We start from the raw sequence: 17296 nt of genomic DNA, 5'->3' as shown, positions 1-17296 counted from the left end.
AAAAATAGTCATACTCATGTTATTAGACAGTTTGTGCATATTCATTTATAATACATAGAATAAAATATGGTATCATATACAAGCCTGAATATCTTTGTTAAGTTCCTTCCATTTATGTATATATAGCTATATAATCATATGTGTACGATTCTTTGGAGCCCTTTAACACATTGAGTATGTAATTAAAAGTCATATTAACATTGCATAATGTGTGGTGGTGGTCAATGCTTGTTTGGAGTCTAGCTGGATGGTAATACAAATGGATGAAATACTTTAGATCGAAAGTTGAAACAATCCACTATACATACTCCGTATATCTTAGTCATTGCTATGGCATCCAATACCCGATTAATCCTAACCAAAATCAAGTTTGAGCATAATCTGCAAATAAATCTGTCACAATCAGATTTAGTTACATAAATTAAACCGAAAATTAAGACAAACATCTACTTTATCTACATGTCAAAACAAAAGACGTGAACAGAATTAAGCAAAATCAGATAAATCTTCTTCTATAAACAAACTTACAAATGTTACAACGTTACGTTTTCCCTTCTAGCAATATGTATGATGATTTTTCCTACACCCAAAAAGGCAATGTGTTTAGTACTTGATTAACTTATCTAAATATATACTCCCTTATTCACGGTTATTTATTTATCTATTCCACATTAAGGTGTCTCATTTATTTGTTTACCTTTCAATATTAGGGTAGATTTTTTATGGTTAATTTGATTACACACCCGTTATGTCCACTTTTCATTCACTAACAACCACCACAAATGACCCCCTCTCCTTTTTTTGGTCTTTGTATCAAAACCAAACGTAAACAAATGTCCGGAACGAAGGGAGTAACACATAATAGAAAAGTACCCATATTAAACAATCAAGGCTACGCTTGAAATAAGTTGATAATTCACCTCTACAAAAGGAGTAGGTCCTCTAAGAGACCGACTATACTAAAAAACCGTCTCACATTAAGATAACATGAAACATATCTTGCTAAAATTTCGTAAAAAGAAAATAGGTATACATGAAATTAAAAAAAAAAAAAAAAAACCTGAATTTGTTACCTAATGTTATTGCCTTTTGTCAATTCATATCTATGCATCCTGCAAATAAACAAAATAGACGATTATCTCTCAATAGTTAATAACACAAGCTTGTTATATGCAAATATTATATAAAATCAACCAATCAATGACAATATTAAACGTAGGAGTCAATACTATTTATATAGGCTGATTATGTTTTCATCCTAGTTAAATTCTGGTTGTTAGAATAATTAATAATATTCGTATGGCCTATGTGTTTCAGGTTTTAATAAAAGTTAAGTTCACATTAATATTACGAGACTTTAATATAAAAGACGGTATCGTGATGGATCGGTCCCGATTAATGTAATTAAAGTTCGGGAATTATTATTCCCTCCTACCGTACCCTAATATACGTCGTCTTTCACGAAAAGGTACGATCGGGTTTGTTTTTGTGAAAAGGTACGTAGCCCATTATATAAATAAATGGATCTACATGATAAAAAACATACACAGAACGATTCATCTGACAAAAACAAACTATACATATAACAAAGTGAAAGGGTGAAAAGTCTGTTTCTTCCTCCATCATCAAAGGAAACATTAAAGAAAGGGTTAAGGAGGAGAATCAATTGGTTTATACTTCTCATTATTGAATTGATTGCGTCTGTAAGACATGGACCAAGGTTAGTCTTCTATTCCGTCTTTATAATTGTAATAGGGTTGAATTAATTCAAGTCTATATGTTCTTGGGACTGATTTCATTATTGAAATCGTAAAGTTAATCTTATATTTGGTATCAGAGCCATTATAGATTTGATTAATTTACCCATTAAAAGATACAAGTACAAATTAAATTATATTTTCATCATATTTGTTCGCTCGCCATTATGACAGTGAGAATTGTATTGGTATATTGATACTCTGCCTGATCTCTTGATACATTTACATCGTCATGTTCCTTTTCAAGTATTTAATAGTGGGCAAGGATGATCTCTTGTAATTATAATTGTTGGTGCTTCCGCTGCACTGCTTAATTCATGGGTGTACTTATTATGGTTAAAGCATGATTCTTGTTCATAAAAGAAAAGCCATGACATGATGTACCGTATGTTAATTTGTTTGTCTCTAGTAATTGATTCATGATTATAGTATATATTATCATTACGGTTTGTAGATAATATGTACGTATGAATTATAAACAAATTGGTAAATTCATGTTATGAATTGTATCTGGGGAGGCAATACAATCTGCGGTGCAATTTATAGTTCATAGCCCTCAGAAGCATTTACACCATTTAGTTTGATGAGCATTTAGTTTCTTTTGTTTTCCCTTTTTCTTTGTCGAGGTGTTGTATCATCAGTCTCCTTATTTATATATAGTTTTTTAAGGGCTCTGCTAGAAAATTATGTTGGCACTTCTTTTATTCAAATTGTTCTCCTGTGTTAACGGATAGCCATTGGAACATAAAGTTAATAATGATAATGATTGGTAGAGTTCATGTTTGGGTTACTTAAAGGGAAAGAGTAACACACATTAATTATGGGGTAATTTGTATTATGAAATATTAATACATGTAAGGATAGGTCTACCTATATAATTTAAATGTTTTATTTTGTATATATTACATGTTAGTCACCAAAGTGGCCTTGTTATATTGCATTTTGACATTTGAAATTAAAGTTTTTAATTGATCATGATTAAAAGGGATGTATAAATGACAATTATAGATAGATTGATCAATTATTTTTTGTCATCTATATTTTGGGAGATCACCCAAAGGTGGGTCATTAAATATAGTTGATGATATAAAAGGATTAATTATTCATAAATTGGGTCTAATAGTATGTATATCCAAAGATAACATTCTTATTTGATTCATGTGTGATATAATTAATTGTTAAAGTATACATTAGCATCAATGATGGTTACTTGTATTTAAGTGTTGCCCAAAGGTCATTTAAATACATGTATAAATGTTTATATAATATTATTTGAATCTGTATGATAGTTTTTCAAAGCACTAATTGGTAACATGTATAAATGATTGCAGCATCTCCAAATTTGTTTGCATCTGCTGACTCTTTTGTAAAGTTCAATGGGCTTAATTATGATGAGTGGGCCTTAAAGATCCAGTATACACTGGGTATAATGGCTTTAGACATTGTCATCCTGACAGATGAGGTACCAACAAAAATTACACCTGAAAGCTCTGAAACCGAAAAGTGTCATTATCAAGCTTGGGAGAAATCTTACAGGTTGGGTTTACACCTCATAAGGATGACAATGTCTGATAACATTAAGCCCTCCATGCCTAAAACAGAGAAAACAAGGGAATTCATGCTTAAAGTAAAAGAGTGTTCACAGTCGGATTTAGCTGATAAGTCAATTGTTGGTAGTTTAATGAGTGAGCTGACTACTAAAAGGTTTGACTGGTCTCAACCGATTCATGATCATGTGACACACATGTCTAACCTGGCAGCAAAGTTGAAGACTTTAGGAATGGATGTAAGTGATACTTTCTTGGTCCAATTCATCATTAACTCTCTACCTTATGAGTTTGGCCGCCAGGTGAACTATAACACCATTAAAGATAAATGGAACTATCAAGAGTTAAAAGCCATGCTTATACGGGAGGAGGGGAGATTAAAGAAGATGAAAGATCAAGTCGTTCATTTTCTCGGTCATGATGGTGCCAAAGAAGCAGCAAAGGCTAAACCGAGTAAGAAGGGTAAGAATGGTAAGAAGGAAAAGTCTTTCTTTAAGGGACCTGAAAGTGCGATCCATAAAGAGAAGAAGTGTCACTTTTGCAAGAAAATAGGACACTTCAAGAAGGATTGTCCTAAAAGGAAGGCATGGTTCGAAAAGAAAGGTAAACATTATAGTTTTGTTTGCTTTGAATCAAATCTTATAGAAGTACCTAGTAATACTTGGTGGTTAGATTCTGGTGCAACTACTCATATTTCTCACATTAAACAGGGATATCGTATGATCCAGCCCATAAGAGGAGCTGAACAGTTTGTATCCATGGGAAATAGGATGAAAGCACGCATTGAGGGCATTGGGACTTACAGATTAATCTTAGACACTGGTTGTCATATAGATCTTACAGATTGTCTCTATGTACCCGATTGTGCTAGAAATCTTGTATCATTAAGTAAATTGGATAATTTAGGTTTTAACTTTAAGTTTGGACATGGTGTATTTTCTATGTACCGTGATGAATACTTTTATGGTAGTGGTACTTTGATTGATTTACTTTATAAGTTCAATCTTGATGTTAAATTTTCCGATTCCCTATTTTATGTTGAGAGCCAAGGTATTAAACGTAGTGCATCGAATGAAAAATCAGCTTACTTGTGGCATCAAAGGCTAGGTCACATATCCAAAGAAAGGTTAACGAGGTTGGTAAAAGATAAAATTCTACCTCAATTGGATTTTAGTGACTTAGATGTATGTGTAGACTGTATTAAAGGTAAGCAGACTAAACATAAAGTAAAGAAATCAGCTACAAGGACCTCTCAGCTTTTAGAAATTATACACACCGATATTTGTGGACCTTTTGACACTCCATCCTGGAGTGGTGAAAAGTACTTTATCACTTTTATAGATGATTTCTCCCAATATGGTTTCACTTATTTGTTGCATGAAAAAGCTCATTCTGTGGATGTCCTTGAGATATTCATAAATGAAGTAGAAAGGCAGCTAGAAAAGAAAGTGAAAATTGTGAGATCGGATAGAGGTGGTGAGTTTTATGGAAGGTTTACTGAAAATGGACAATGTCCTGGTCCATTTGCAAAGTTACTTGAAAGTAGGGGTATTTGTGCACAATATACAATGCCTGTACACCTCGTGAACGGTGTTCTTTGAAAGGCGGAACTGTACTTTAATGGAAATGGTTAGGAGCATGTTAAGTAATTGTTCTTTACCTCTTTCACTATGGATTTATGCATTAAAGACATCAACCTATGTTTTAAATCGGGTTCCTAGTAAAGCAGTTCCTAAGACTCCTTATGAACTGTGGACGGGAAGGAAACCGAGTTTAAGACATCTTCGAGTTTGGGGTTGCCCAGCTGAAGTGGGGTTGTATAACCCAAATGAAAAGAAGCTAGATCCTAGGACAGTCAGTGGTTATTTCATTGGCTATCCTGAAAAGTCAAAAGGGTATAGATTTAACTGTCCTAATCACAGTATGAGAATAGTAGAGACTGGAAAGGCTAGATTCATTGAGAACGGTCAAACTAGTGGGAGCATTGAACCACGAAAAGTGGACATTAAAGAAATTCAGGTTGAAGTTTCTTCTCCTGAAGTTGCACGTGAAATTGTTGTACCAATCGTGTCGTCACAGTCAAATGACATAATGGGACAACAACGAAATGAAGTGCAAGACCCACAAAATGACAATAACAATGATGATCAAGTCACAATTCAAGGGGAGAATAATATGTCACGTAAACAGTCAAGGCAACCTGTAAGGCGAAGGAGGGTAGTCAATGTTCCAGAGGAACAATTAAGGCGATCTATAAGAGAAAGAAGATCAGCCATCCCAGATGACTACGAGACATATAACGTTGAATGTGACTTGAGCATTAGTGAGGATCCCGTCTCATTCCGTAAGGCCATGGAAAGTGATAATTCTGAAAAGTGGTTAATTGCCATGAAAGAGGAGATAAAATCTATGGATGACAACAAAGTATGGGACTTAGTAGTGTTACCTGAGGGTTCTAAGGCCGTTGGGTCGAAATGGGTCTATAAGACCAAAAGGGACTCTAAAGGTAACATTGAAAGATATAAGGCTCGACTTGTTGCCAAAGGTTTCACTCAGAAAGATGGCATTGACTATAAAGAAACTTTCTCTCCGGTGTCAAAGAAAGATTCTTTAAGAATTGTCTTGGCTTTGGTAGCTCATTATGATCTAGAGCTTCACAAAATGGATGTAAAGACCGCTTTTCTAAACGGCGAGCTTGAGGAAGAAATATATATGGACCAACCTGAGGGATTTGCGTCCCCAGGTAATGAAGATAAAGTGTGTAGGCTGAGAAAGTCGATATATGGGCTAAAACAAGCTTCCAGACAATGGTATTTAAAGTTCAATGATACCATCACGTCATATGGGTTTGTAGAGATTACCGTCGATCGGTGTATCTACATTAAGATCATTGGGAGTAGATTTGTTATTTTAGTCTTATATGTTGACGATATTTTGCTTGCTGCGAATGATCTAGGCATGTTGCATGATGTAAAGAAATATCTATCTAAGAACTTTGAAATGAAAGATATGGGTGAGGCATCCTATGTGATCGGAATTGAAATTTTTCGTGATAGATCACAAGGATTGTTAGGGTTGTCTCAGAAAGCTTATATTGACAAAGTTTTATAGAGATATAGAATGAATGAATGCTCACAGGATAGTTCCTATACGAAAAGGGGACAAATTTAGTAAAATGCAATGTCCCGATAATGAATTGGAACGAAAAGAAATGGAGAAAATTCCCTATGCATCCGTGGTTGGGAGTTTGAACTATGTTGAACATGTACTCGACCGGACATCGCCTTTGTTGGAATGTTGGGTCGGTACCAAAGTAATCCGGGATGGACCACCGGAAAGTCAGCAAAGAAGGTCCTTAGGTACTTACAAGGCACTAAGGAGCTCATGCTTACTTATAGGAGATCCGATCATCTTGAGGTGACTGTTATTCGATTGATTATGCTGGGATGTGTTGATAGTAGAAAATCAACATTTGGCTACTTGTTCCTTTTAGCTGAAGGGGCAGTATCATGGAAAAGTGGGAAGCAGTCTGTCATTGCTACTTCTACTATGGAAGCCGAATTTGTGGCATGCTTTGAGGCCACTATTCATGCATTGTGGTTGCGAAACTTTATCTCAGGACTTGGAATCGTCGATAGTATTGCCAAGCCACGAGAATTTATTGTGATAATTCTCGCACCGTCTTCTTCTCTAAGAATGATAAATACTCCAAGGGTGCTAAGCACATGGAATTAAAGTTCTTATCGGTCAAAGAGGAGGTACAGAAACAAAGAGTGTCATTTGAGCATATAAGAACGGATAAGATGGTAGCAGATCCATTAACTAAAGGATTACCACCCAAGGCATTCATTGGCCATGTAGAACGCATGGGTGTTGTATCAAAGGTCTTGTTATTATAAAGTTAATATGCTTGTAATAAATATGACATCTAGAATTCACTTATAGTATTGTTTCTGTTATAACATACATGCTAATCATTATAGTATATGTATACATTACAGTTATTGGATTACATGTGACTTACTGTGAGAATTAATGTTCTTCTCAAATTAAAGATTTACCTAGATTTGGAATTGATTTGTGATACATGGAAGGAATCATGTCGATTAGTAAATGACGTGTGACCGCCATGATCCAATTAGTTCTATTTCGATTAAGGATATGAAAGTTAGTGAGTTTAACATAAAAGTGCACATTATAGTTATTAAACCATTAAGTCAACACAAAGGCCAAGTGGGAGAATGTTAGAATAATTAATAATATTCGTATGGCCTATGTGTTTCGGGTTTTAATAAAAGTTAAGTTCACATTAATATTACGAGACTTTAATATAAAAGACGGTATCGTGATGGATCGGTCCCGATTAATGTAATTAAAGTTCGGGAATTATTATTCCCTCCTACCTTACCCTAATATACGTCGTCTTTCACGAAAAGGTACGATCGAGTTTGTTTTTGCGAAAAGGTACGTAGCCCATTATATAAATAAATGGATCTACATGATAAAAAAACATACACAGAACGATTCATCTGACAAAAACAAACTATACGTATAACAAAGTGAAAGGGTGAAAAGTCTGTTTCTTCCTCCATCATCAAAGGGAACATTAAAGAAAGGGTTAAGGAGGAGAATCAATTGGTTTATACTTCTCATTATTGAATTGATTGCGTTTGTAAGACATGGACCAAGGTTAGTCTTCTATTCCGTCTTTATAATTGTAATAGGGTTGAATTAATTCAAGTCTATATGTTCTTGGAACTGATTTCATTATTGAAATCGTAAAGTTAATCTTACACTGGTACCCTCAAACTCCTCTCTTCGTGTTTTTGTTTCTGGCCAGGTGACCAAGTCCCACTAAAACTCAACTATTTTGATTTTAAATGTTAGTTACACATTGATAGTATATCTTAATCGCATAGCTATTTAATTTATTATATAGGCAGTTTGTTAAGGTTGACTCTCTGTAATCGCTCAAAAAAACTTCCTTTATTAATATTGATAGATAGATAGATATACTCCCTCCTATTCACTATATTCTTCCCCTTTTCTTTTTGCACAAGAAATAAGAAAGTGAATTTGGACCACACAAAACACACTACCCCACATGCAATTTAATTTGGACCACACAAATCAACCCAAAAAAGGAAATAGGGAAGAAAACCCGAATAATTCGAATAAGGAAATAGGGAAGAATACAGTGAATAGGAGGGAGTATAAGATAGGGTTACCATTAGATGTTTAATTAAATAGAGGGTTACTTATAGAAAACACATCAAGTTAAGTAGACAACCTTTAGCAACCTAGTTAAGTTGGGTCAACATTTGTACTCGATAATTGTCACTTGCAATCTTAGTAATCTTATGATCACAAAAATGGCGAAATTATCTCAAATTTCATCTCTATTCAATCAATTTAGAGCTTCTTCTAATTCACTTTTATCTCAGTATGAGCCACTTGTTTTGGTTATTTCTCCTATTCTTTCAATTTTAATTGCAAGAATTATTCACTCTCTTTTTAATGCTGTCTGCGAAAATGGTCTTAAGGCTTCTCTAATTGCTTCCTTCATGTATACCATCAAGTAAGTAATTACTATATCGTCCGTTCCATTTGATTGTATACGTTTTTCAAAATACGCAAGTATTTTATTATTGGTTGAAATTGTGTAGGTTGGTTCCTGGAGTAAATAGGTACCTTGATGCTGAAAAACAAAAGGTACCCTTTTATTTGGCACAACTTTTGTATTACAAGTATTTATGAATTTTAAATGTTACGGAGTACATTAAATGCTACTGATTTAATTTCACCAAGAAATATATGATGTTGTGTGATGGATCAAATTTTTCACAAGTTTGTGGTTTCTGTATGATATGGTCTGAACTTAATAATTGAATACTTTGAATTGATTACTTGACCTACCTAGTTGTCTAGTACATTAGATTTTGTGGATCAATATTCAGCAGCTCATTTTAAATTGGTGATTCATAAGATGATTGATGCCGATGACTTTACCCGGTCCCGGAGTTTTTTTAGTCTCAGTTCAGAGCACACCGGGACGCTTTTTTGTATTGTTATGTGATTACCACAAATCCACAACTTTATGTTATTTTGTAGGTGATCTTACCGAGGTTAGTCATTCATCATTACCCGGTGCCTATAAACTATAAAGAATAGACTTGGCAAAGCCTATCCTTACACCAGAATATGACATGAAACCTGAATTGTCCCAGCCGGATCTGAACTTTAGTTACGACCCAAAATTACCTGACAAGTAAATGATGACCAAAAAATGACTTGGGCGAAGGTGACATATACTCCAAATGGTTTGAGAAGAGAACATCTGAATTAGAACAACCGACATGAAGTGTTTGATACACCAACAATGACCGGACCAAACAAACTTGACCCGACCTAGACCCAAATGACCCATTTTTAAGTCTTGAGAGGACCCCACTAAAAGTTGGGTAAGGGATCAGGGGAACCCAACCTTTAAGAGTATAAAGTCTCTTTCCAAAACGAAAAGGGATACATAAATAGTTTATGTGCCTCTTTTTGTCGCTAAGACAGAGCCACAGGGGTAACGGGTAAGGGCACAACGCTGCATTCAGCCGACCCCCTTTTGGCCTACAATTTGCGGGTGCTCCTTGAGCTACTGAGTTAATGTTGTTCAATCCAAAAGAATAATTTATCTTTGAGTCCATCACAAATAGGTGGACTTGTAATTACTATGGTTATTGCAAGTGACACTAGTAATGGTCTAGTCGTTTTTGCATAGGTTCACCTTCAAAAAGTGCTATTACTTCAGTGACGTATATTATATTATACGCCCCGACATGACTACACTGATCTATCTTGTCCTCTCGTATAGTCAATTAGTCATATCTCAATTAATTGATTTTTCTCACTTGCAATGTTGCAATTGTGACAATATTACAATTTATGAGTTATTTAACATATCATATGTGGGGGTTGGTAAGTTGGGTCAGAATGAGGAACTCAGGCAGACTACTTGAAAATTTATTACAGTTCTCATTGTTGCGATGAAGCTCTAGTAGGCACGCTTTTACTCAGAGACTGATTCAAGTACCGAATGAAGGAAATCACTGAGTAGCTTCTTAATCGTCTGTCAATGCTCATACTGATCTGATAATGAGAAATCTGATGCTGTAATTACTGTGTCTGTAAAATCCTCTCTTTATTTTTTTCTTATACTGTGAAATTGATAATATGATAGTCATAGTCTATCTCACTGTCGATACAAATCTTGGGGAAGCAGTGAATATGTTTCTTGGCTTTCTTCTTGAGTGAGAGTAGATGTGTTGTCTTTTTTCCGTGCTTTGTTCCTTAAACTTCATGCGAATGAGAGACCCTTGTTAACACAATCAAGGCTTTGTTGTCTCATTGTGATGTCCAGGTCGTAGATAAGATGCAATCAAGCAACAAATCAAAAAGAGATGGTTGGAGGTTCGAGCTACCGACTAATGGCTTAGGTCCTGAAGTGATTCAACTAATGAAAGAGGAGAAAAAAAATGACGTGGCATGGCAAGGCAAATGTTCTGGTACAGTGTATGTTCATACCATTATTATATATTGCAGTTGTAAAATGTAGCCTTATGTAGCTAAGGAGAGAAGAACAACGCAAAACAATTTGCTTGCATTTTACACATTACAATTAATCTTTAGGTAGCTTTGAAGAATATTGCTTACCACTCTCTTTAGACCATTTATATTGTCCCCATTTGACTTTAGCGGTGAAATGATGCGTATTTGGCATATTATCACAATATACTCAATTTGCAACTTTTTGTAAATGATAATATGAAAATAGTTGCTTTGATAAATCAAACATGAAAATTATTACGTTCAATCTCTGAATATATTTGGAGAAATTAATGGTCAAAGTTGACATTGGCTAAGCGGTTAACAACCAAAGTCAAATGGGGACAATAATCTAGGATGAAGGGGGCCTGTGTGCGAACCTTGGAATACTCTAGGTGATGCCCATGGATCTAGATCATAATATGGGTAGTTGTGGTGTTTAGCTGAAGAATTGGTTCCAAATATTTGTAACTGTTGTTCTTTTATACTCTTAATTGAGTTTGTTTCAAACTATGGAACTTAAGAGCAAGTATGTTTCTTTGGTGCAGGTATATTGGAGGAACTGAGTCTGAAGGCCACTTTTCCTTAATAAATGAGGCATGTTCAATGTTAGTAGTAAGCTGAAGCAATCATTAATGAGTTTGATTTCTCACTTGGCCTTACCTCGTACACTTTCTTTGGTGACTGTTTAGCATTGAATTTGGGAATTTAAATGCTTTGTTTGAAATTTAAGATTTAACAATCTAAGTCTGACTTAGGTGTTTATGTTTTGGCTAGAAAATCTTGTGTAATCGGCATTGGAGTCTTGGTTAGCGATTTTCGTTTCAATCCGTGCACCGTACTTAAAAACTTCAGTTTAAATGATATTCTAAATCAATGGACATTCTGGTAGCCTTGTTTGAGGGTTCTCGGAGTTTCAATTTCTGTTACATTTGGAATTTTTGAGATTTACTTGATTCAAAAATTCAAGACTATCAATAGTTTATTAATCCAAATAAAAAGCTAAAATTATTTATGGGTCATGGAGTATAGTTGAGAGTACCTGCATAAGGAACAGGACATCACGTAACTCCTTACTTATGAATGACGTGGATAAGGCTGATGAGTTTTTACAATTAGATTCTATTCTTTTTTGTTGTTGTACACCTTAAGTTGCTACATTGTTCTATTCCTGAGCTCGAATTTATCATTGTATTCACACTCATTGCTAGGTTTGCGCATACAAACCCATTACATATGGATGTCTTCCAAAGCATTGCTAGATATGAGTCTGAAGTTGTTGCAATGACAGCTACACTACTCGGCAGTAAATCAAAGGTTTCTGGTGAGCAAGTCTGTGGAAATATGACATCAGGTGGAACTGAGAGTATATTATTAGCTGTAAAATCTTCACGCGACTATATGAGAGCCAAGAAGGGAATCACTAAACCGGAAATGTAAGTCTGTACGATCTCACACCGTCAAAGTTTTATAAATTTATATAAGCCATTGAACAAAAGTTTTCTTCTTTCTTCTTAATAACATTTTCTTAATGCGTAGGATTATCCCAGTATCTGCTCACTCAGCGTACGACAAGGCTGCCCAATACTTTAAAATAAAACTGAGGCGTGTTTCTGTTGACAATAGGTTTCAGGCAGATGTAAAAGCAATTAGACGGTGTATCAACAAAAATACTATCATGGTACTCTTTTGAGACTACTGGCCGCACTTGGGTCTACTCCGTATTAATGTGTATTTTTTCCCTAAGCAACTCAGTAACATTGTTTCCATTTTCAATGGAGTCAAAAGATTCGGTGTTTACTGCCTCCCAATATTGATATAATAAAATGAAATGGCTCAATGAACTACTACATTTGCTTCTTTTCATTGTAAAGTAGTGTCCTCAGCGATTCCGACTCAGTTTTTATTATGGGACACTATAAAACAGCCTCTATGTTTTGTTAATATAGGGGTAAGTTTGCAAACATCCGACCATCTCATCCCACCCTGCCATTGGTGGGAGTAGTGTTGCATGGTTAGGTTTCGGATTGGGAACAGGTTGGATTTTCAAATGCTACTGAATAATATAAAAAACTAGAACTCTAGTTTACAAACGATTTGTAAGGATGGTTGATCAAACCCCAAACCATGGATCAGTGCGAGTACTGCGCACTGGGGTAATATTGTTGTTGTTGCTGTAGTTGTAGCTTTATAACACTCTGGTTTTGAATGTTTTCCTCCCTTGTCAGTCATTTTAACTAAAACTAAATGCCTTCTACAGATTGTAGCATCCGCACCAGGGTTCCCGCATGGAATAATTGACCCAGTCGAAGTATGTAAATTATTTGTCAGTAGAGTGGAATTTGTTATGAATACAAATTGATACTATGTTGCTGTTAACAGGAGCTTGGCCGAATAGCAATGAGATTTGGTGTGTGCTTGCATGTAGATCTCTGTCTTGGTGGGTTCGTTCTGCCTTTTGCCCGCAAACTTGGGTAAGGCTTGTCATAATCAGTATATCGGAATTGCAAGTTCGGATATCTGTGTCTGAATGTTTTACTAATTATCAAATTCTTGCTTATTTTTCGCCAGTGATATCAATCTCTGAATGTTTATTACTTTTTGTGACGTTTCAATTTGTTCATCTCCTATTAAATTATTTATTTTTTCAGGTATCCAATTCCACCCTTTGACTTTTCTGTCTCAGGGGTGACCTCAATATCCGTTGACGTGCACAAGTATGGGTTGGCTCCCAAAGGAACCAGTGTTGTCTTGTACCGTAACCATGAAATCAGGAAGGTAACAATTGCCTCCTTTTGGTTGCAACTGAATCCCATTTCCTTCTTTTTGTTGTTCAACTTGGTCCTTCTGTTTGATAGGTAGCTATTCACATATCTTCCTATTTAGAATGAATGATTTACTGGCACCTATTTACAGGAATAGATGTTTATATGCGTGTGTCATTTTTCCTTCCCCTTTTCTGATTTGCCTCCTTCCCTGGCTTTTCTCAGCGTGTCAGGCTCAGTAAACTTCATGATTTCCATTTTAGGGTGCCCATGAATACACTTTCACTTAGAATATTGCACTGTTTGTACATTATTTGTCGTCAATATGGTTTGTTATCCTATATATTTGATCAACATGCGTTTTATCAACATGTAATTATGTCCCTTAGTTTTGTGCAAAACAAACAAGGAAGTTTATTCGTGGACAGATGAGTATATGGAAGACACATTTTGCCTATTCTTGCTCACCCCACTTTCCCTTCCCTTCAATTTTTTTGTATCCGTTGATTTTTCAAAGGGAGAAAACTAACTTGTGCTTCTATCTGCAATTTCATGCTTGTGAATTTGTTGCGCACATCAACAGCATCAATTTGTTGCCGGTGAGTCTGCATTCTCACTTATCTTTTCAATTTTTGCTGAAATCTAAAGTTTAGTTTGTTTAAACATGTTCGTGAGTTCTTCCCTTATTGCTGAGTCCCCTTTGTTAAGCGGCGTTTGTTAATCATTAGAAGTAGAACCCTAACTAATCTGAATGGTCAGAATAATTATATTCAGTGCATATCACCCCTTTTGCTTTAATTTTAAACTTTTGAGTGTGTATCCATTAATATTGCAGTAACCGAATGGTCTGGTGGCCTTTATGTATCGCCAACCATTGCTGGGAGTAGACCTGGGGGTTTGATTGCTGGTGCATGGGCCGCAATGATGACTTTGGGAGAAAAAGGTTTGAATATGTAAAATTTTAGCTTTTAAATTTTGTCATTTTCCGTTTCTTGTGATTGATAAATGATTTCCTTGTATGTAAGAACTAAGAAGGTACTTCGAGAAAACAAGACAAATAACAAGACAAATATTGAAGTATCAAAGAAGATTCAAATATGCCTATCTTTCGCACATTTTAGCTTTGAATTCTTCTCATGTTTTCAATTTTGTGATAAATGATTTTCTTTCATGTAATAGGGTACTTGGAGAACACAAGACAGATCATGGAAGTATCAAAGAAGATTCAAGAAGGGTTTGTACTGTTTCTCACTTTTTTGTCCCTGCTCCATTTTTGTCGACTTAAGCTCACAACATGAACTTCTTCCTTCAGTATAAATGATATTCCCGAGTTGTTTATCGTTGGGAAGCCTGATATGACAATTGTGGCATTTGGGTCCGATGTTCTCGACATATTTGAAGTTAATGACATGATGTCATCTAAAGGCTGGCATCTCAACGCCTTGCAGCGACCCAACAGGTCTGAAACCAATTTAAGGTTTTTTCCACTACCTGAATTCATGCACTGTGACTTTTATCTCATCCAATTAATTGTCTTTTATGTTCCAGCCTGCATATATGTGTGACCCTTCAGCATGTCTCCATGATTGATGACTTCCTTAAGGATTTACAAGAGTGTGTACAAACTGTAAGTTCTTAAAATCTAGTACCAACATACTTCTGTCATTTGATCTATATTATCCCTATTTGACACTCTAATTAAACAATAGTTGACCAATATTCTGTCACAATATTTAATAGGTACAATTATTATTATTATTTTTTTTTTTTTTTTTGCGATAAAAATAAAATGTTGGTTCTGATAAATTAGATGTGGCAAATTTTAGATAGTATCTCCATATATGCCTGGAGAAAAAAATGGTAAAATTGACATAGATCGTCAAAGTCGCATGTTGACACTTTATAACAAATTAGTACTGTATTAGCTAGATAGTTGTAGCACATAAGTCATTGCTAATGAATATTTATCTTTCAGGTAAAAGCAAACCCAGGTCCAGTCAATGGAGGACTTGCCCCTATATATGGCGCTGCCGGAAGAATGCCTGACAGAGTTATGGTACAGAAACTTCTGGTTAATTTCATGGACAGCTCTTGTTGATATATGCTTCTCAGATCTGTTGTATGCTCGAGTTTATTATTCTTTCGTACTTTTTCTTTAGCATGATCTAATTATCATATGACATTGGAGAAGCAATTCATGTTTCCATTACTCCTGGAGAATTTTTTTTTTTTTTTTTTTTTTTTTGACAGCAACAAATAGTATAGCTTACACAAGAGCTCCCTGAGCAAGATTATGAGCTATCCTATTCACTCCCTAGGACGAAAAACTAAGAGAGCAACAATGAAAATGAGACGCAATAGACTTAATATCATGGATAATACAAATGAGAGATGCAATTGGCTTCTCCGCTCCCGCACCGCAAAACCAAGTTAAGACAATCCGTAACAAGTCTAACATGAAGGTACCCCTCGTCCAAGGCCCATTTAAGCGCCATGATAGTCGCATGTCCTTCGGCATGCGGGTAAGAAGAAAACGAACGAGCGTGAGCGATATTCCTTAAGATCCCATTAGCATCCAATAAACACCACCCCATGCCAGCACTTCTATCATCCTTCCAAGCAGCATCACACTTGACGGTATAAACATTTCCGCACCCAGGTCCACCAACAATCCAATAGGGGAAGGAGTTTCTAATCCTCTTAGCTAACCCAAAATCAGGGGAGGAGTCCAGCAAGGACGCTCGAAGGAGGCTAACATCCTTACTGCCCACTACCTCCTTCATACACTGAATGTCACCAAGAATAGAGAGAAGAGCACTCATAGGCCAAGGGCGACGATTCTTGAAGACCATATCATTCCTGCAACACCAAATTCTCCATAGGGTAGCGATAAGGGGGAAAATAAGGGAGTTAGGATCTGGGCCACTTAGGAAATAAGTAACCCAGTTAATGACCCAAACCCTAGCATCAATGTCCACTCCTCCCGTGATTTTAAGACCTAAAGGGCATCCGAACCATAGAGCCTTTGCAAAGCTACAATCTCTAAACAGGTGAGAAATAGATTCCACACAAGGAGATGAGCTATCACAAAGAGTACAGGAGGAGCGCCAATTCATTTTTCGTCTAAGGAATTCAGAACCCACTGGAAGGGCATTAGCCATAAATTTCCATAAGAACACCTTTAGTTTGTTAGAGATAGGCAACTTCCGAGTTTAGATCTCGCAAAGGCCACAATTGTTGCGACATTCTAGAAAGATCAAGGTGATCGAGGTAGGTCCATTGGATAAGGCCATAAAAATGACATAGTATCCCGACTTGACAGTGAAGGCACCATGTTTAGAGAATTTCCAATAGAAGGAGTCATCCGAGGGTTGACACGGGATATAAGTTGCGAGGATTTTCTTTGTAACTCCCTCACCCGGATCGAAACCAAGAGAAGAGAGATCCCATCTCCTATGACTATCATGAAGGTCACCAACCAACAACGCAGGATCAATAGGAGCATCACAAAGCTCCCCACAAAGATCATGAAGACTATCACCCTCAATCCATTTGCTCTTCCAAGCATTAAGACGAGAAGAAGATCCAATAGTCCAAGCAATATTATTGTAGATAAGATCGGATCCCCAAA

At 35.9% G+C, this 17296-nt stretch overlaps 3 protein-coding genes across 5 annotated transcripts; 2 read left to right on the top strand and 1 right to left on the bottom strand.

The window, feature by feature from the left end:
* Positions 1 to 6598: 6598 nt before the first annotated feature.
* LOC141629804 (secreted RxLR effector protein 161-like) lies at positions 6599 to 7039 on the top strand. Its single transcript, XM_074442746.1, has one exon. It carries the CDS (start codon positions 6599 to 6601, stop codon positions 7037 to 7039), a length of 441 nt encoding a protein of 146 aa, XP_074298847.1.
* A 1549-nt stretch (positions 7040 to 8588) lies between these two features.
* Positions 8589 to 15871, top strand: LOC141626658 (sphingosine-1-phosphate lyase-like). Of its 3 annotated transcripts, none has more exons than XM_074440353.1 (15): positions 8589 to 8882; positions 8971 to 9016; positions 10716 to 10867; positions 11449 to 11508; positions 12112 to 12336; positions 12527 to 12581; positions 13161 to 13211; positions 13283 to 13374; positions 13552 to 13678; positions 14249 to 14264; positions 14501 to 14608; positions 14845 to 14899; positions 14978 to 15124; positions 15214 to 15292; positions 15641 to 15871. In XM_074440353.1, exons 1-15 carry the CDS (start codon positions 8665 to 8667, stop codon positions 15761 to 15763), a joined length of 1554 nt encoding a protein of 517 aa, XP_074296454.1. In that variant the 5' UTR covers positions 8589 to 8664; the 3' UTR covers positions 15764 to 15871. The 3 variants fall into 3 exon arrangements, with proteins under 3 accessions (XP_074296454.1, XP_074296453.1, XP_074296455.1); XM_074440352.1 differs by having other exon boundaries at positions 12440 to 12581; XM_074440354.1 differs by lacking the exons at positions 8589 to 8882; positions 8971 to 9016 and adding an exon at positions 10397 to 10467 and having other exon boundaries at positions 12440 to 12581.
* Positions 15872 to 16034: 163 nt separating this feature from the next.
* Positions 16035 to 16826, bottom strand: LOC141629803 (uncharacterized). Its single transcript, XM_074442745.1, has one exon. It carries the CDS (start codon positions 16824 to 16826, stop codon positions 16035 to 16037), a length of 792 nt encoding a protein of 263 aa, XP_074298846.1.
* Between the last annotated feature and the right edge of the window lie 470 nt (positions 16827 to 17296).

Source organism: Silene latifolia, chromosome Y (genome assembly GCF_048544455.1).
Source record: "Silene latifolia isolate original U9 population chromosome Y, ASM4854445v1, whole genome shotgun sequence".
Classification (NCBI taxonomy): domain Eukaryota; kingdom Viridiplantae; phylum Streptophyta; class Magnoliopsida; order Caryophyllales; family Caryophyllaceae; genus Silene; species Silene latifolia.
The sequence above is the reverse complement of the archived record's forward strand: the minus strand, read 5'-3'. Positions and strand labels throughout refer to the sequence as shown.